We start from the raw sequence: 20,697 nt of genomic DNA, 5'->3' as shown, positions 1-20,697 counted from the left end.
ACGGTAATGAGTTTGCCACCATCAATCTTTGAAAAAACACTCAACACTCTAGAAACACCTTCTCCAGATATCTGAATGAGCCACGAACCCATGAACACTACTTTACTTTTGCTCACTGTTTTGCACTTCTTATCTTCTCTTTCGCTGTAACTTATAAGTTTTAAAATGTATTTTATTTTTATTTAGAGATACAGTGCAGAATAAGTCTTCTGGCCCTTTCAGTCAAGATGCCCCAGCAACCCCTGATCTAACCCTAGCCTAATCACAGGACAAATTATAACCTACTAACCTGTATGTCTTTGGACTGTGGGAAGAAACCAGAGCATCCGGAGAAAACCCATGCATTCCATGGGGAGGATCTACAAACTCCTTACTGAGGACACTGGGGTTGAACTGATGCTCCGAGCCATAATAATGTTACACTAACCACTAAGTTCCATTGGCGCTCTGTATTGCTACCGCAAAACAACACACCTACTGATATCTGTCAGTGATAATAAACCTGATTCTGAATCGTCAGAATCAGGATCAGGTTTATTATCACCTGCATGTGATGTGAAATTTGTTAACTTAGCAGCAGCAGTTCATAATCTAGAAGAGAGAAGGAAAAAATAATAAACAAAAAAACAAATCAATTACAGTTTCCGTGAAACAGCTCTTCAAGTCAGAATTGCACAAGCACTCCCTCTAATGGACAAATGGCAAAATCTCAGCAACAGTATCTGTTGAGGATCTTCCACCCCAGCTAAACTCAGGAACTCTGAGCTAAGGTCAAAGAATCTGGAAAAGGACAAACCCTGTCGACTCTTACCAATTTTTAATCAATGCACCATAGAAAGTATTGCATCTGGATGCATAACCACCTCGCAAGGCAACTGCTCTGCCTGTGACTGCAGAGAATTGTGAACACAACTCAGCACATCACAAAAACCAGCCTCTCTCTATGGACTCTGTCTATACTTTCCACTGTCTCAGTAAAGTAGCCAACATAATCTAAGATCCCAGTCACAATGGACATTCTCTCTTCTCCCCTCTGCCATCAGGATGATTCCTGAGCTTGCAGCGGCCACTCCGGAGCCGATAACTGTTATTTGTTAAGCGGGCTGCCGTGCGCAATCCTAATCTGATGAAAAACGGACGAGGGAGGACGAAGGAACATCTGGTAATCTCCAGGAAGGCCCCCTTCGTTGCTGCTGCTGCTGTGAGGTCCGGGTCTCTGCTGAGAAGAACAGGCCCCCAGTCCTCAGGGTCGCATTGCCAGTGGCCTTTGGCAGGGGCATCTTAATACGCTTGGCAGAGGATGGTGCTCGAAGAAGCTGTGCAGGAGGGGATGGTCGGGGTGCTTTCACTATGTGCTGTCTGCGCGAGGCTGGGTCTGACGGAGCTTTCATTGTGTGCTGCGTCCGCGAGGCTGAGTTGGGCGGCGCCGTGGAAGTCCATAGCTGGGGTATTCCCTTCTGCTGCCTGCGTGGGATGATGAGTCTATTGGGACCCTGAGGGCTTGTGGAAACTGTGTGGTGGTTTCTTTCAAACTTACAGTCTTTTAACATCTTTGGATTATTTTTACTGTGCCCATGGTCTGTTTTTTTTTTATCAACTATGGTATTGTTTGCACTGTTGTAACTATATGGTTTTGTGCAGGTCTTGTAGCTTTAGTTTTTGGTCTTGTTTTGTCTGGTGGGTTTGGAGCTCCTTTCCGGGAAACGTGCTAAGATGGTAGCGCAATATTAATACGCAGCAGCCTCTCTGGACGCTGGATTGGGGATTGTCAAACATTATGTGGATTTTCTGGTGTAGTCTATTTTGTCATGTGCTTTTGTGATATCATTCTGGAGGAACGTTGTCTCATTTTTTAACTGCACTGCATTTGTGGTTTCCAAATAACAATAAACTGAAACTGAACTGAACTGAAGGAAGAAGATATAAAAACATGAAAGCATATACCATGAGGCTCAAAGACAGCTTCTATCCCATTGTTATCAGACTCTTGAAAGGACCTCTTGTACAGTATGATGGACTCTTGATTTCATAATCTCGTCATCATCTTGTATTTTAATTACCTCCACTGTACTTGCTCTGTAACTTCTATGCTTTCTTCTGCATTCTGTTATTGTTTATTGAAATTCAGTGCAGAAAAGACCCTTCCAGCCCTTTGAGCCACACCACCAAGCATTCACAGGACAACTTACAATGACCAATTAACCTACCAACCAGTGCGTCTTTGGAAGGTGGGAGGAAAACCATGCAGCCACAAGGAGAACGTACAAACTTCTTACAGACAGTGGCGGGAATAGAACCCAGGTTGCTGGTACTGTAAGGTGTTGTGCTAACCACTATGCTACCTTGCTGAACCTTGTTTGACCTTGTTCTTCCTCAAAATACTGTGTAATGATCTAATCTGTATGAACAGTTTGTAAGAATCTTCATTGTATCTTGGTACATGTGACGATAATAAACCAATACAATAAACCCTTTTTTAAAAGCATAACCAGGAAGAGAAATGTGATGCCATGCTTTATCTAGTTAATAATATGCACACAACTACAATACCTTTTTTGAATGCAGGTACACATTTGGAGTTCTTCCTGGAATAGGGATCCCAGCTTTAGCCAACTTAATAAAATATTTCTGCACCCTGCTGGCAACCTGGATAACAAGAAAACAGACAGAAAAATTTAATAGTTCACTATAATGTAGAAAGACTAAAATTTCGAATATTGAAAGGCCTAGATAGAGTGGCCTTGGAGAGATGTTTCCTAAAGTGGGGGAGTCTAGAACCAGAGGACACAGCCTCAGAATAAGACATCTGTCTAGAATGGAGATGAAGAGGAATTTCTTTAGCCATTGGGCACTGAATCTGTGGAATTCATTGCCATAAGTGGCTGAGCAGGCCAAGTCTTTGGCTATATTGAAAGAGAAGTTCTTGATTTGTGAGGACAACAAAGGTTATGGTGAGAAGGCAGGAGAACAGTTTGGTGGGTATAATACATCAGGCATAATGGAATGGTGAACAGGCTTAATGCACTGAATCGCCTAATTCTGCTTCCATGTCTTATGGATTGTTGGGTAAAAAAACCCCACTTTGCCTGTTTTTCCTTAAATCTTATAATGAAGTGCTCACATACACTCTGCCACATATAAAAACATCATCACAATGCAACATTCATACAGAATGAATTCCATTTGTGCAAACACGAGGAAATCTGCAGATGCTGGAAATTCAAGCAACACACACACAAAGTACTGGTGGAATGCAGCAGGCCAGGCAGCATCTATAGGGAGAAGCACTGTCGAAGTTTCGGGCTGAGACCCTTCGTCTGGACTAACTGAAAGGAAAAATAGTAAAAGATTTGAGTGTAGGAGGGGGAAGGGAAAATGCAAAATGATAGGAGAAGACTGGAGGGGGTGGTGTGAAGCTGAGAGCTGGAAAGGTGATTGGCAAAAGTGATACAGAGCTGGAGAAGGGAAAGGATCATGAGACGGGAGGCCTAGGGAGAAAGAAAGGGGGAGGAGAGCACCAGAGGGAGATGGAGAACAGGCAGAGTGATGGGCAGAAAGAGAGAAAAAAAGGGAGGAGGGGGAAAAACTAAATATGTCAGGGATGGGGTAAGAAGGGGAGGAGGGGCATTAACAGAAGTTAGAGAAGTCAATGTTCATGCCATCAGGTTGGAGGCTGCCCAGCTGGTATATAAGGTGTTGTTCCTCCAACCTGAGTGTGGCTTCATCTTGACAGTAGAGGAGGCCATGGATAGACATATCAGAATGGGAATGGGACGTGGAATTAAAATGAGTGACCACTGGGAGATCCTGCTTTCTCTGGCGGACACAGTATAGGTGTTCAGCAAAACGGTCCCCCAGTCTGCGTCACGTCTCACCAATATGTAAAAGACCACACCGAGAGCACTGGACACAGTATATCACAGCAGCTGATTCACAGGTGAAGTGTCACCTCACCTGGAAGGACTGTCTGGGGCCCTGAATGATAGTGAGGGAGGAAGTGTAAGGGCAGGTGTAGCACTTGTGTCCATTTGTGCAGTAGCTTTCACAACCATTACAGCCAATCAAGTTCTTGTAAAATATTTTTATTTTATTTAGTCCTTGGAGGCATGTCACCCCAGCAACCCCACAACCTTGATTAACCTTAACCTAATCATGGGACAATTTATAATGACCAATTAACCTACCCAGTACATCTTTGGACTGTAAGAGGAAATTGAGCACCCGGGGAAAATGCACATATTCCATGGGGAAGACATACAGGGTCTCCTTACAGAACAGCACCGGAATGTAACTCTGAATTCTGGAACGCCCTGAACTGTAATCCATCATGCTAACCACTGTGCTACCATGGTGCCCAATCTGTGGCATTGCAGAGAAATGCAATTTAAGCAGAATAACTTTACACTGCATTGAATATAAACAGACAATTCCATTATTGGTGATGGCTAAGGGGTAGGTAAACATTGGCAAAGATATGGGGAAGAATTTTCCATCTCTTCCTTGAGAAACCACTATCCACCCAAAATATCTATTGTCCAAAGATCTATCCATAGCTATTATATAATATAGAAAATACAATGGATTCCGGTAAATTGGGACAGGCGGTTATTTAGGACAACTCTTAAAGAACAGAAACTAATTGAAAACAGGTGCAATTTTCTTCAATTTTGGGGGATGCTAGCCACTTATTTGGGGCAGGAGACTTGCCAAAAGTTTCTAACTAATGTCAGTTGCGTGCACTTGCGTGGTTGTTAGAAAATCCTTTATTAATAAGTATTAGGAATTAACTAGACAACAGGGTGACCCATTGGGGCACCCTTTGAGAGAAAGGTAGTGCAGTCTGATGTGACCAAAATGAACATTAAATTTTCCTTAATGCTGCTGATATTGCTTTGCTTTGGAAATCGAAGAATAAAAACCAGTTTATTAAAGAAGAACGACTCGTAGCAAGGCAAATACAGCTCCTCCTCGTTTAACGAAGGACACTTCTGATGGCAATGTTTCTGGTTGATCTGTCACCCTTGTGCCTCTCATTGTCATTCTGGAGATGTGCAGTCCTTTCATGCGCCGTCTCTTCATCTCTTCTGCTGTTTGTTCTTTGTCTCTGATCTTGGAGACGTGCATTTCTCAGCTCCTTTGTCTCTTCCTCTCTCCTCCTCCTATGTCAGTTGTTGTCATTCTGGAGACATGCATGCCTCTCCTCCTCTCTCATCTTTTTTGTCCTGACTCTTTGATCCTGGAGTTGCGCGGCCCTGGCCACATCCAATTCTTGTTCTCTCCCTTTCCTTGCCGCTTCCCGACGATGTTTGGCGTCCCCCCTCTCATTCCACGTGGCATAATTAGGCTGACCATATTTTTTTACCCTAATGCTGGATAGAAGATACGAAGCAGTAATACCAAAGGAAGCTTGTTATTCTTGATGATGTTATTGATGCTCTCCTAAATGGATGTGATATCGTCACCGCTGTCCTTTGACTACAGCAAAGGGTTTTATGGGCGTCTTGAAGTACGTCATTACGGGTTACGGGATGTTATGTTATTCTTAAATTTAGAGAAGATCCGATGTTCAGTTTTTGAATCTAGTCAAGACTTTTATACATCGTGGGGACCATTAAGTACAGATGGTGGCTAATAATATATTTTATTATATAGGGGTCCCCCCCCCCACCTTTTGTTTGCTTTTCCTAACAGCTCTGACTTTGGTAGTGGGTTTAGATTTTTTTTCTGTATACCAGATTTTTTATATTTCAATATTACAATTTAATGTAATTTTTATGATTGTGATTGTATTTTGTGATTGTAACTGTATTTTTAATACAATGTAATTGGTACTTTTTTTTGACTTAGAATATATATCTTTTTGTACTCTGTATTCCTGCAAAAACTAATAAAAATATTGAAGGAGAAGCATGTCATTACAATAAGATTTAATGATCTCTTATTGATGGGTGGCAGTTAGATCTGTCCCAATCCTGCACATGCTGATGGTGATCAGCAGTATGTGACCGCTCGAAATAGAGCTGCGCTGCCCTGCCCTTTTGCTCCAGTTGGTGTCGCTGCTGAGGCTGGCCATGCGCATGCCTCATGGTGTCGCGTCCCGATTTCCATGATGGCGGATCGGCTCTCAGGTGAAAGGCACCCTGTTGATTTTAAATGAATATATAACCCTGAACTTTGCCTGCATTCTGTAAGTTCGCGCATTTTAAGTTGATTTAGCCAAAAGAGTGCCGTTGTAATGCACCATCTGCGCTAATTGGAGGTCACAAACAGAGCATGAAAATTTTAGTAGTATATTGATACACAGTTTGATAATACAAAATAGTATCGGTAGAGTTCTAATTTGTTTTAAATACATAATTTGTTACTCAGTTTGTTTTTTTATATTTTTAACTATTTCCATGAAACTTTGGCTAATTGGAACAGCTGTTCAATTGGGCCAAAATGTACTGGTCTCGATGTGCCCCAATTAACCGAATCCATTCTAATCCTTATTGTAAAGTAATCAATGTGGACCTAAAAACAATAGGGTGGAAGCACTGAGGTGGAGAAGATGCTGCATTGTTTCGCAAAATACTGAAAATGATTTATGTTGTGAAGTGAAATAAAAGCAGGGAGACACACTGATTATATCATTGGTGCAAATCTAGTGACGCTCCTGTTGAGAGTTCAGGCTTAAAGCAGGAACTGGAGACCTGATAATGGAAAGCTCTCTTCTTTCTTCTCCGATATAAATAAAGAGTTATGGATCCAGGTTTTCCACCTGGATCTATGGAAATATTGAACTTGTCACTGTCCACATTTTCCTTGTCCACCTTTAATGCAACAACAAAAAGCAATATGGGAATGCATGGGTTCCTTACCAATGAAGAGCTTGAATTCCAACCACTCTGATCAAGGTGGATGAAGATCAGTGAATCCATTAGGGCTCCAGATATCCACCATTTTCCACAAGTTATTTGTTTGTAGATTCTTATCACAAATTTATCATTCACCAAATTCAGTTGGTAATTTCAAAGTGGTGTCTGAATTCACAATCTCGGGGCAATAATCTACTACTTTAACTATTATGTAATATCACCCATATAGGTTCACTATATCAAGTTAGCAACTTGAAATAAAGGGTGCAGAATTGTTACTAACTACTGAAATAAAGCAGACAGGACAAGTCAATAACCATGTCCCTCTGCAATAAACAAAGGTAAAAAGATAAATAGATAGATACTTTATTGATCCCGAAGGAAATTACAGTGTCATAGTAGCATTACAAGTGCACAGATATAAATATTAGAAGAGAAGGAGATAGAATAAAGATAAGTTACTTCAAACAGTCTGACAGAAGGGGGTCATCACTTCCCCGGCAATAGATTGATTCACTATAAAGCCTAATGGCCGAGGGTAAGAATGGCCTCTCATGGAGCAGCACAGTTTCTTAGTCTATTATTAAAAGTGCTCCTCTGTTCAGCCAAGGTAAAATGCACAGGATGAGGAGCATTGTCCGGAAATGCCAAAGTTTTCCACAGGGTCATTTGTTCTACCACAACCTTCAGTGTGTCCAATTTGACTGTCGAGCCAGCCTTTCTAATCAGTTTATTGAGCCTCAGCTATTTGATTAAAGTGATACTGAACATTTCTAAACATGTAATAAATCATTATACACAATATACAATTGTGATGTGAGTTCAATGAAGCTGACATCGAAGATTAATTAGATTTCAGATTCAGATTTATTTATCACATGTACATCGAAACATACAGTGAAATGTATCACTTGCATTAATAATCAAGACATCCAAAAATGTGCTGGAGCAGCTTGCAAATGGCACCACATATTCTGACATGAACAAAGCAAGCCAACATGCTTAACAGAACGACAGAGTTACATTTGCAGTTACCTGCTTGGCAGTACGGTTGCCCAATTTGTCTGCTATTTTCTGCCAGCGTCGTGTTTCCACTTCTTCGGGGGGATATTTAAGAAGCAGTTCCTCCAATCTTTTCTATTAAAAGCAATAAAAAGATATTTCACTGTAAGAATATTTCCTTTTGTCTTGCACTGTCAAAAGACAGACAATCCCTCTGTTGGGAGTGTACCTTAGACCTCCTAATAGAGTGAAGGGGGATAGGTCAGCAAATCTGGGTATAGATAGGGTTAATACAAGCAGATTTTTTCCAGAGGTTGGGTGACACTAGAACTAGAGGTCATGGGTTAAGGATTAAAGTGTGAAACGAGCTGCCAATGGAAGTGGTGGACACAGATTTGATTTCAACATTTAAGAGAAATTTGGATAGGTACAAGGATGGAGAGCTATGGTCCAGGTGCAGGTTGATGGGATGAGGTAGAATAATAATTTGGATGGAGTAGATGGGCCAAAAGGCCTGCATTGATGCTGTAATGTTCTATGATTCCATGACTCTTCTTTGTATGACTCTAAGGGTGCAGGGAAATTCCTAGGGTTGGAATACTAGCCATTGGGAAAGAATGGTTAAGCAGAGGATGATATTCTTTACAACAAATGCAGTTTAGGGATGACTTAATTGAAGTGTATAAAATTAAAAGTGGGGATATTTGAAGGAATCAAAGACTTCTGCAGCTGCTGGAAATCTTGAGCAACACAGACAAATGCGCATCAGAGTTCCCGAGGAGATGTTGCATTGTGGCACCTTGTCAAAGGCCTTCTGAAAATTGAAGTAAACAACATCCACAACATAAACAATATCGGGTAGTTGGAGGCACTTGATGAAATAGGCCAAAGTCAGCATGGTTGCCTTAAGAGGAAATCCTGCCTGTCAAATCTGTTGGAATTCTTTGAGGATATAACGAGCAGGATAGACAAAGCAGAGTCAGTGGATATTGTACACTTGGATTTTCAGAAGGCTTTTGGCAAAGTTTCACACATGAGGCTGGTTAACAAGATAAGAGCTTATGGTATTACAGGAAAGATACTAACATAGACGATTGGCAGAAGGCAAAGAGTGGGAATAAAGGGGGCCTTTTCTAACTGGCTGTTGGTAACTAGTGATGTTCTTCAGGGGTCTTTGTTCGGACCACTTTTTTTCACATTACATGCCAATGACTTGGATGACAGAGTTGATGGCTTTGTGGCCAAGTTTGCATACAAAATGAAGATAGGAGGAAGGGCAGGTTGTGTTGAGGAAGCAGGGAATCTGTAGAAGGATACAGATTGGGAGAATGAGCAAAGAAGTAGCAGATGGAGTATAGTGTAGGAAAATGTATGGTCATGCTTTTTGGTAGAAGGGGAAAAAATTCAAAAATCATAGGTGCTAAGGGACTTGGAAGTCCTCAGGCTGGATCCCTAAGGTTAACGTATAGTTGATGGTAAGAAAGGCAAATGCAATTTTAACATTCATTTCAAGAGGACTAGAAATATAAAAGCAAGGATATACTGCTGAGTCTTTATAAGGTATTGGTCAGACCAACCTTCAGTACTGCGAACAGTTTGGGGTCCCTTATCTAAGAAATTATGTGCTGGCATTGGAAAGTATCCAGAGGAGATTCAAGAGAATGATTCTGGGAATGAAAGGATTAACTTATGAGGAGCGCTTGACGGCTCTGGACCTGTACTCGCTGAAGTTTAGATGGGGGGGTGGGGATCTCATTGAAACCTAAAAGGCCAAAATAGAGTGAATACGGAGAGGATGTTTCTGATAGTCGGGGAGTCTAGGATCAGAGGGCATAGCCTCAGGATAGAAGGATATCCATTTAGAACAGAGGTGAGGAGGAATTTCTTTTGCCAAGGGTATGGAACTTGTGGAATCCATTGCCACACAGGCCACGGCATTGGGTATATTTAAAGTGGAAGGGGATAGGCTCTTGATTAGTCAGGGCATCAAAAGTTAAGGGGAGAAGGCAGGAGAATGGGGTTGAAAAGGATAATCAATCAGCCATGATGAAATAGTGAAGTTGAGTGGTACTTATCTGCTCCAATGTTTTACGGTCTTATAAAATGCTGAGGGAATTCAGTCAGTCAGGCAGCAGCTATGGAAGGGAGTAAACAGTTAATGTTTCAGGCCGGGAACCTTCACCAGGCTCAGATGAAGCATAGTGATGATGCAGATAGTACTGACATAGTGAGGCAAAAAGATGGGTGGTTAAATCAACCTCAGTAGTTGCTGGTCAAAGGTAGTGAAGAAAACAGAATGGATTTCACAGAGGAAGGTATCAGATATCCTGGCCACATCTCACAAAAATTGTCAAAAGTTAGGGATGAGCTGGGAACAGCCTGCAAATGCTGCCAGGCTTCTGGCGTCAACAAGGTATGCCCACAGTTTGCTAAACCTAAACCGTATAAATTTGGAATGTGGAAGAAAACCGGAGACATGAAGGAAACCCATGCAGTCATGGGAAAAATGTACAAACTCTTTACAGACAATGCTAGAAATTGAAGCTGAGCTGCTGGCACTGTAGTAGCCTTATGCTAGATGCGACACTACCATTGCGCTCAGTGCCCTGGCTTCATGTGCATTATGCTCCCATGTGTCCTGTGAATCGAAAACTCACCTGTTCTTCTACACTCCATAGCTGGTTAAACGTTTCCGATTTGGAGTCATCACAAATTCTTCCTCGTATTACCTGAAAATATTTATAACAGGGGGCAAATAATCTTTAAATATCACCTTTCATACAATGTATTCAAAACAATAAAAGCTTCATTTTCTAACTCTGCTTTATAAGCTCACCATATTTAATTTAAAATGCAGCATCATGCATATTTGTACAAATTATTGTTATGCACATGGGGCCATTTCCCAATGCTTCACAACCTACTCAACATACTACTAACTTGGTTATCACAGATACAACATTCCACAAACAAATAACTTAAATCTGGTTCAAACAGTATTTCTTATAGTTGAAAGGAAACCAATGTTGTATTTTTCTGTCCAGTGCAAGTTTCTTCACAGTGAGATCAATCTGACGTAATTCTGCTGAGTGACATTGAGAGGATCTTTCCAATAGTGGGGGGAGTCTAGTCCCAGAGGGCACAGCCTCAGAATACAAAGACATCATTTTAGAACAGAGATTAGCAGGAATTTCTTTAGGCAGAGGGTGTTGAATCACAAACAAGAGAAAATCTGCAGATGCTGGAAATCCAAGCAACACACACAAAATACTGGTGGAATGCAGCAGGCCAGGGAGCATCTATGGAAAAAAGTCAGTTGTTCTTTTTTTCCAGGACAGAAGAAAAAAAGCTGAAGGGTAGATTTAAAAGGTGGGGGGAGGGAAAGAAAAACACAAGGTGATGGATGAAACCTGGAGGGGGAGGGATGAAGTAAAAAGCTGGGAAGTTGATTGGTGAGGGAGGCGATGGGTTGGCAAGGAAATAAGGTGAGAGAGGGAAAAGGGGATGGGAAAAAGTGAAGAGGGTGGAGGGCATTACCAGAAATTTGAGAAATCAATGTTCATGCCATCAGGTTGGAGGCTATCCAAACAGAATACAAGGTGATGTTCCTCCAACCTAAATGTGGCTTCATCATGACAGTAGAGGAGGCCATGATGGACATATTGGAATGGGAATGGGAATGGGAATGGGAAGTGGAATTAAAATGGGTGGCCACTGGGAGATCCTGCTTGTTCTGGCGGTCGGAGCGTAGTTGCTCGGTGAAGCAGTCTCCAAATCTACATCAGGTCTCACCAATATAAAGGAGGCCACACCGGGAGCACCAAACACGGAAAATGACCCCAACAGACTCACAGCTGAAGCGTCGCCTCAACTGGAAAAACTGTTTAGGGCCCTGAAAGGTAGTGAGGGAGGAGGTGTAGGGACAGGTGAAGCACTTGTTCTGCTTGCAAGAATAAGTGCCAGGAGGGGATGAATGGACAAGAGAGTCCAGTAGAGAGCGATCCCTGTGGAAAGCAGAAAAGGAGGGAGGGAAAGATGTACTTGGTGGTAGGATCCCAATGGAGGTGGCGGAAATTTCAAAGAACTATGTGCTGGACAAGGAGGCTGGTAGGTTGGTAGGTGAGGACAAGAACAACCCTATCCCTGGTAGGTTGACGGCAAGATGGGGTAAGAGCAGACGTGCAAAAAATGCAGTTCAGGGCAGCATTATGGTGGAGGAAGGGATGCTCCTTTCCTTGAAAAATGAGGACATCTCCTTCGTTCTAGAATGTAAAGGATCATCCTGAGAGCAGATGCGGCGGAGACGGAGGAATTGAGAAAAGGGGATGGCGTTTTTACAAGTAGCGGGGATTGACATGGTGCAGTCCAGGTAGCTGTGAAAGTCCATGGGTTTGTAATATACATTAGTGGATAAGCAGTCTCCAGAGATTGAGACAGTTAGATCGAGGAAGGGAAGGGAGGTGTTGGAAATGGGCCAGGTGGATTTGAGGGCATGGTGGAAGTTGGAGGCAAAGTGGATGAAGTAAATGTGTTCAGCGCATGTGCAGGAAGCAGCACCAACACAGTTGTCGATGTAGCGTAGGAAAAGTGCGGGATGGTCACCAGTGCAGGCTTCAAACATAGACTGTTCCATGTAGCCGACAAACAGGCATGCGTAGCTGGGACCCATCTGTGGATTTTATTGCCACAGATGGCTGTGGAGGCCAAGTCATTGAGTATATGTAACGCAAAGGTTGAATTGGTTATTGATTAGTGAGGCCATCAAAGGTTATGGGGAGAAGCCAGGAGAACAGGGTTGAGAGGGATAATAAATCAGCCATGATGGAATGGCAGAACAGACTCAATGGGCCAAATGGCCTAATTCTTCTCCTATAGCCTTTGTTCATTGAAAATCATTCCTTTTAAAATTAGTATTGCCTTTCCTACTTCAGTTACATACCTCTAAAGATCACCTTAGCTCATAGCCTCAAATTTAAAGTGAAAAAGTGAAGAAAATCTTATTACTCTCCTTACAAATTAGGGATTCCTTTTTGTAAAAGAATCATACTGGCAGGAAAAAAATTGTGACCCCCCCCCCCCCCACCTCCAAGCAATGCATTACTGCAGTTACTGCAACCTAACAATACGGCTTTCCATTGGTTTTATAGTAAAACTAAGCCTAAATCCAAAGGCAACATAAATTTGAGTCTTCCAATTTACACAGAATTTATTTTGAGGCAAAACTTTGTACCAACTTTGTATTTTCTTTCATGATAGCACTGAATTAAAACATTGCAAGTAATTAATTTTCACAACTGTTTTGAAGTGTGTTTCTTACCTGTGTACGACTGTTTGATGTCATTATGTCAGGGGCATCACTAGAAGGCAACACTGAAGAGTAAAAAGAAGAGGATGATGACTCTGCATCTTTCTTGGAATCCATAGGACTTTTTGGTCTCAGAGGCAATCCTAGGCAAGACAAGAACGCATTGAGATGTTAAATAAAATTAGAGGGAAAACCAAATGCAGTTTCCAAATAACAATGGGTTATATTGGAAAATGACCCATTAATTCATTAAGCTACAGGGAAATGGCAAGGCAGTGACACCAATTGGAAACAGCCAAGACAAGCTTTAAGAGTCAAATAACCTTCTTTTCTGTTGTAAAACTCCACAAAGAATAATTCTACGAAGACATATGACATCTAGAAAGAGAAATACACAGACTTAGCAAGATTTTAAGCTACATTTTAATAAGGGCTTATGATAAAGTGGGGTATAAAGGAAACTGAACATGAACATATTATACCTTTGTCAAAGATGAGTTTTAACCTCCTTGTGTTGTGTTTCTTATTTCTATATTCTTTATCAAAATGTCCAATTCCAGATGTATAATGGTCCCACGGAATCTGAGGCAGCTGAACCACTCTTTGCGGACAAGGAAGCCCCATGTCAACCTACATTAACAGCAAGTTTTCATTAGTTATAAATTTGACCTCATTAGGTGCACATTCTTAGACACAGCTAAAGTAACTGTCGATGATTCTGAGATTTGCAGGAGATGTAGAGAAATATTTTGAGCAAATACATCTGATAAAAAAATGACTGAAAGGCTAAGGGAAGCAGATTCATCAACTTTTTATCACTAAGGAATTTGATGCATTTAGAACACCACAGCACAGAAACAGGCAGTTCTGCCCACCTTGTCCATGCAAGCTATTATTCTGCCTAGTCCCGTTGACCTGCACTCAGAAAACAGCCCTCCCATCCACGTAGCTTTCCAAATATCTCCTAAATATTGAAATCAAACCTTCATCTACCAATTCTGCTGGCAGCTCGTTCCATACTCACACCTCTCTCTGAATAAAGAACTGTTCCCACATGTTCCCCTTAAATATTTCACTTTTCACCCTTAACCCATGTCCTTTAGTTCTAGTCTCACCCAACTTCAGTGGAAAAAACCTGTCTGTATCCCTCATAATTTTGTATACCTCTAACAAAACCCCCATCAATCTCTTATGCTCTAGGGAATAAAGTCCTAATCCATTCAACCTCTCCCTTTAACTCAGGTCCCCAAGTACTGGTAACATCCTTATTAATTTTCTTTCTAGCTTTTCAAACTTAATCAAATCTTTCCAATAGGTAGGTGACCAGAACTGTACATAACACTCCAAGTTAGGTCTCATCATCTTGTTTATTATTTATTGAAATGCCTGCACTGTTTTTGTGCGCTTTACACAGTCCTGTGTAGGTCTGTAGTCCAGTGTAGCTTTCTCTATGTTGTTTCTTAACGTAGTTCAGTCTAGTTTTTGTACCATGTCATGTAACACAATGGTCCTGAAAAATGTCTCATTTTTACTACGTACTGTACCAGCAATTATGGTCGAAATGACAATAAAAGTGACTTGACTTGACTTATACACTTCATTTTAATAGAAAATGCAGGATCATAGTAAGAATGTGGAGATCAGCACAGGCACACTGAGCCAGCCTCCTAAAAGAACCTATGAAATTTGAAGTTATTTTCTAATTCAGTGTACTTGTTACAGGTCTGTAAACTTTTCTAAGCAGGCTGGAAATCTCCCTGGCTCTCAGCAATTTTGTTGATACTGCATTGAAATTGTACATTGGCTCACTACAAAATGAATTTTTTCTGTAATACAAGTAAGTCTGCAGATGCTGGAAATCCAAAGCAACACACAAAAAATGCTGCAGCAACTCATCCATGGAAATGAAATAAGCAGATGGCATTTTGTGACAAGACCCTTCTTCAGGACTGGAAAGGAAGGGGAAAGAGGTCAGAATAAAGTGGGGGGAGGGGAAGGAGGACCACTAGAAGCTAATAGGTGGAGCCAGGTGGATGGGAAAGGTAAAGGGCTGGAGAAAAAGGAATCTCATCAGGGAGGAAAGTGGACCATAGAAGGAGAGGGAGGAGGTGATAGGCAGGTGAAAAGAAAAGTCCAGAATGGGGAATAGAAGAGGGGAGGGGAGGAAGATTTTTTCTTACAAGGAGAAATCAGAATCAGGTTTGTTATCACCAGCATGTGCCGTGAAATTTGTTAACTTAGCAGCAGCAGTTCATACATGATAATATAGAAAGAGGAAAGTAAATCTCTCTCTCTCTGATTAAATAGTGCAGAAACAGAAATAATATTCATTTTGAAAAAGTGAGATACTGTTCATGGGTTCAAAGTCCATTCAGAAATTGGATGGCAGAGGGGAAGAATCTGTTCCTGAATTGCTGAGTGTATGCCTTCAGGCTTCTGTACCTCCTTCCTGACGGTACCAATGAGAAGACAGCATGTGCTGGGTGATGAAGGCCCTTAATGATGAACGCCGCTTTTCTGAGACACTGCTCTTCGAAAATGTCCTGGATACTACAGAGGCTAGTACCCAAGATGGAGCTGACTAATTTTATACATTTCTGTAGATTCTTTCAGTCCTGTGAAGAAGTCCCCCTCCCCCATACCAGACAGTAATGCAGCATGTCAGAATGGTACATCTATAGAAGTTTGAGTGTTTTAGTTAGCAAACAAAATCTCTTCAAATTCCTAATGAAGTATAGCCACTGTTTTGACGTCTTTATAGCTGCATATGTTACAACCAGGTTAGATCCTCACAGATCTTGACACCCAGGAATTTGAAATTGCTCACTCTCTCCACTTCTGATCCCTGTATGAGGATTGGTTTGTGTTCCCTCATCTTAAGTCCACAATCAGCTCTTTTTTCTTACTGACATTGAATGCCAGGTTAAAAAAACACAATATGCTGGCAGAACTCAGCAGGCCAGACAGCATCTATGGGAGGAGGTAGTGACGATGTTTTGGGCCAGCAGGTAGGAGGCTACCTAGGCAGGAGATAAGGTATTGCTCTATCAACCTGCGTGTGGCCTCATCTTGACAGTAGAGGAGGCCATGGACAGACATATCGGAGCGAGAGTGGTCTGTGGAATTGAAGTGTGTGGCCACAGGGAGACTACAGCTACCTAGACTATTCCTCCTCCCACCCTGTCTCCTGCAAAAATGCTATCCCTTTCTCTCAATTCCTCCGCCTCCGCTGCATCTGCTCTCAGGATGAGACCTTTCATTCTCGGACAAAGGAGATGTCTTCCTTTTTTAAAGAAAAGGGCTTCCCTTCACCCACTATCAACTCTGCCCTCCATCGCGTCTCCCGTATTTCACACACCTCTGCCTTCACCCCATCCCCTCGCCAGCCCACCAGGGATAGAGTCCCCCGGTCCTCACCTATCACCCTACCAGCCTACAGATCTAACGTATAATCCTCCGCAACTTCCGCCACCTCCTATGGGATCCACCACCAGCCACATCTTCCCCTCCCCCCCACTCTCGGCATTCCCCAGGGATCACTCCCTACATGACTCCCTTGTCCATTCATCCCCCCCCCATCCCTCTCCACCGACCTCCCTCCAGGCACTTATCCCTGCAAGCGGAAGAAGTGCTACACCTGCCCCCACACTTCTTCCCTCACCACCATCCTAGGCCCCAGACAGTCCTTTCAGGTGAGGCACCACTTCACCTGTGAGTCAACTTGGGTGATGTACTGTATCCGGTGCTCCTGATGTGGCCATTTATATATTGGGGTGACCCGCTGCAGACTGGGAGACCGTTCCGCCGAACACCGGCGCTCAGCCCTCCAGCAGTGGCGGGATCTCCGTGGCCACATACTTCAATTCCACATACCACTCCCACTCTGCTATGTCTGTCCATGGCCTTCACTACCGTCAAGATGAGGCCACACGCAGGTTGATGGAGTAATACCTTATCCCCTGCCTAGGTAGCCTCCTACCTGCTGGCATGAACATTCAACTCACAGACCTCCGTTGATACCCCTGCCCCCCTTTACCCCATCCCTATCTATAATTTTAGTCTGGTTGTCTTCCTCTCACTCCCCCCCCCCCACTACAACCTCCCCCCAGCCCTACCTTTCTTTCTCTTTTATTTCCCATAATTCTCCACCTTCCCCCAGCCCATTTCCCTCCAGCCTATCACATCCCATGTTACTTCACTCCTGATGAAGGGTTTCAGCCCGAAACATCATCACTACCTCCTCCCATAGATGCTGTCTGGCCTGCTGAGTTCTGCCAGCATTTTGTGTCTTTTATTTATTTCCAGCATCTGCAGGTTCACTCCTGTTGCCTTTGAATGCCAGGTTGTTTGCTGCAACAGCACATAACCACCTGGCATATCTCACTCCTGTACAGCCTCTCATCTCCATCTGAGATTCTATCAACAATGGTTGTTATCATCAGCAACTTTACAGATGGTATTTAAGCTATGCCTAGCCACACAGTCATGGGTACAGAGAGAGTAGTAGAGCAGTGGGCTAAGCACACACCCCTGAGGTGCGCCAGTGTTGATCATCAGTGAGGAGAAGATATTATCACCAGTTCACACAGATTGCGGTCTTCTGGTTAGGAAGTTGAGGACCCAATTGCAGTTGGAGGTACTGAGGCCCAGGTTCTGTAATTTATCGATCAGGATAGCAGCAATGATGGTGTTAAGTGCTGAGCTATAGTCAACAAACATCATCCTGATAATAGGTATTTGTATTGTCCAGGTGACCAAAGGCAGTGTGAAGAGCCTTTGAGACTGCATCTGCCATAGACCTGTTGTGGTGATAGGCAAACTGCAGTGCTGAGACAAGACTTCACTCTAACCATGATCAACTTCTCAAAGCATTTCATCACCGTAGATGTAAGCACCATTGGGCAATAGTCACTAACGCAGCACACACTACTCTTCTTAGGTATAACAGTTGCCTTTATGAAGCAAGTAGGAACATCCAGCTGAAGCAGTGAGAGGTTGAAACTGTCCTTGAATACTCCTGCCAGTTGGTTGGCACAAGTTTTCAGAGCCTTACTTGGAACTCCATTAGGGCCTGCTGCCTTGTGAGGCTGCATCCTCCATAAAGACAGCCTAACACTGGCCTCTGGGACAGCGAGGCCATCATATTTACACCATCGGGTTAGAGGCTTGGCATAAAAGAAGGCCCAGTCAGAATGGGAATGGGAATCGAATTAAAATGTTTGGCCACCGAGCAGTTCTGCTTTTGGCAGATGGAGACTCAAAAGACGACTTCAGCAAATTTGCAGGTAAATGTTGCCTCAACTGAAAGGACTGTTTGGGGCCCTGAATGGTGTTGATGGAAGGTGTTAAAGGGCAAGTGTAGCACTTAGACCACTTGCAGGGATAAGTGCTGGGAGGGAGACTAGTGCAGAGGGACAAATGGACAAAGGAACCACAGTGGGAGCAATCCCTGTGGAAAGAGGTTTGGAGGCTTGGTGGTAGAATCCCTTTGGAGATGCTGGAAGTTACGGAGAGTGTGTTGGAAGCGGAGGCTCATCGGGTGGTAGGTAAGGAGAACTGTTAAGGTGTCGGGAAGGTGGGGTGAGTGTGGATGTTCGGAAAATGGAGGAGATGCGGGTGAGGGCAGCACCAATGGTGGAGGAAGGGAAGCCCCATTCTTTGAAGTAGGATGTCTCTGATGCCCTGGAAAGGAAAGCTGCAATCTGAGAACAGATGTGGCAGTGATGGAGGAACTGAGAAAAGGGAATAGCATTTTTACAGGAGACAGGGTGGGAAGGGTTATAGTCAAGATAACTGAGGAAATTGGAAGGTTTATAAAAGATGCTGTTTGACAGTTTGTTTCCATAATTGGCGACTGACATCAGAAAGGAGAGGGAGATGTCAAAAATGGACCAGGTGAATTTAAGGGCAGGGTGGAAGTTAGAGGCAAAGTTGATGAAATTGAAGAGCTCAGCATGGGTGCATGAGGCAGCACCAATGCAGTCGTTAATGTAGCAGAGGAAAAGCTGGGGAGTATTACTGGAGAAAGTTTGGAACATGGACTGTTCTACATAGCCAGCAAAGGAGTTATAGCTGGGGCCCTTATAGGTGTTTGTGGAGGAACCAAAGGAAAAATTGTTGAGGGGGAAGACTAGTTCTGCCAGATGGAGGAGGGTGATGATGGTGGGGAAATTAGTTGGTTATTTTATTGAGAAAGAAACAGAGATTTAAGGCTTTCTTGATGGGGAATAGAAGCGTATAACGACTGGACAGACATGGTGAAAATGAGGCAGTCAGGGTTATTGAGGAGATCAGGAGCATGAGAAATGTCACAGATATAGGTGGGAAGGAATTGAACCAAGGAGGATGGACAGGAGTCGAGGTATGAGGACACGAGTTCAGTGTGGCAGGATCAGGCTGAGACAATAGGCCTACCGGGACAGTCCAGTTTGTAGATCGTGGGTAGCAGGTAGAATTGAGCAGTGCAGAGTAAGGGAACAATGAGCTTGGTGGCAGTGGATGGGAGTTCTCCAGAATTGATGAAATCAGTGATGGTATCAGAGAGTGTTCTGATGGTCCAGACTGGGGTCCTCTTCAAAGGATAGGTATGAGGAGTTGTCTGAGAGTTGCAACCTGGTCTCAGCAAAGTAGAGTTCAGTCTGCCACACTACAACAACATCCCTTTTGCCTGTTGGTTTGATGGTAAGGTTGGCGCAGAGAAAGTGGAGGGCAACTCTCTCAGAGGGGGTACGGTTCAAGGAGAAGAGTGCTGAATTTGAAATGGTTTGCAATTCAAGATGAAAATGATCCAGAGCTGAGAACCTTAGCAGGGTGTCCAAGAGCAGGAGGGTTGGAGTTGGGAGAAGGTAAATTTATCTGTACCAGCAACTGCCATTTTGCTACAAAAACTGAGGTTACTCAACTATATTTTTCAAGAAACAAACCCGACAACTTTTATTTGGTAGGCTGCCAGGTCCAAGTCCGCATTACAAGTTTAATTCTTAACACCATTTTATTAGCTAATGTGCAATACTGCCTATGCTGTCTATAAAAACCTCCTATTGGACCTCTTCTTGGATCAAATCAATTACATTTCACTGCAGAGACAGAGACTTCAGATGTTGGAACCTGGAGCAGGTTGAGCTGTATACTTTGGTTATTTTCATTTTTATTACTGAGATACAATGGGTTATAAGCCCTTCTAGCCATGCCACCCAGCAATCCACATACTAATCATGGAACAATTTACAATGACCAATTAACCTACTAACCAGTGTGCCTTTGGACTGTGGGAGGAAACCCACGTGCACATGAGAAAGAACATACAAACTTGCTTCCAGAGGATACGCCCCCAAGCTTTAAGTGTTGCGCTAACTGCTAGGCTACTGTGCATTTCCCCCACCCTCCCCAAGCAGAATTAAGTCTTCCAGGGGGTGTATAAAAATTGTGCTAATGCAGGGTCACAATCTGAAATGTCACACAGTTCACATGCCTCTCCCCACATGCTGCATCAACCCAATTAAATTCTCAAGCAGTTTATATTTTTCAGCCTCT

The 20,697-nt window shown here is 43.0% G+C and overlaps 1 protein-coding gene across 6 annotated transcripts in view; it reads right to left on the bottom strand.

The window, feature by feature from the left end:
* The window catches only part of zzz3 (zinc finger, ZZ-type containing 3), a 187,768-nt gene that overhangs the window by 43,151 nt on the left and 123,920 nt on the right, over positions 1-20,697 (bottom strand). For all 6 annotated transcript variants that reach the window (XM_059983801.1, XM_059983806.1, XM_059983802.1 and 3 more), the window contains 5 exons: positions 13,647-13,794; positions 13,177-13,307; positions 10,517-10,588; positions 7,893-7,994; positions 2,551-2,646 (listed from right to left, as the gene is read on the bottom strand). In XM_059983801.1, the coding sequence (XP_059839784.1) occupies positions 2,551-2,646; positions 7,893-7,994; positions 10,517-10,588; positions 13,177-13,307; positions 13,647-13,794 (549 nt within the window). The remainder of the gene's footprint in view (positions 1-2,550; positions 2,647-7,892; positions 7,995-10,516; positions 10,589-13,176; positions 13,308-13,646; positions 13,795-20,697) is intronic.

The sequence above is a fragment of the Hypanus sabinus genome, chromosome 11, assembly GCF_030144855.1.
Source record: "Hypanus sabinus isolate sHypSab1 chromosome 11, sHypSab1.hap1, whole genome shotgun sequence".
NCBI lineage: Eukaryota > Metazoa > Chordata > Chondrichthyes > Myliobatiformes > Dasyatidae > Hypanus > Hypanus sabinus.
Note: the sequence above shows the minus strand (reverse complement) of the source record. Positions and strands in the feature narration are given on the sequence as shown.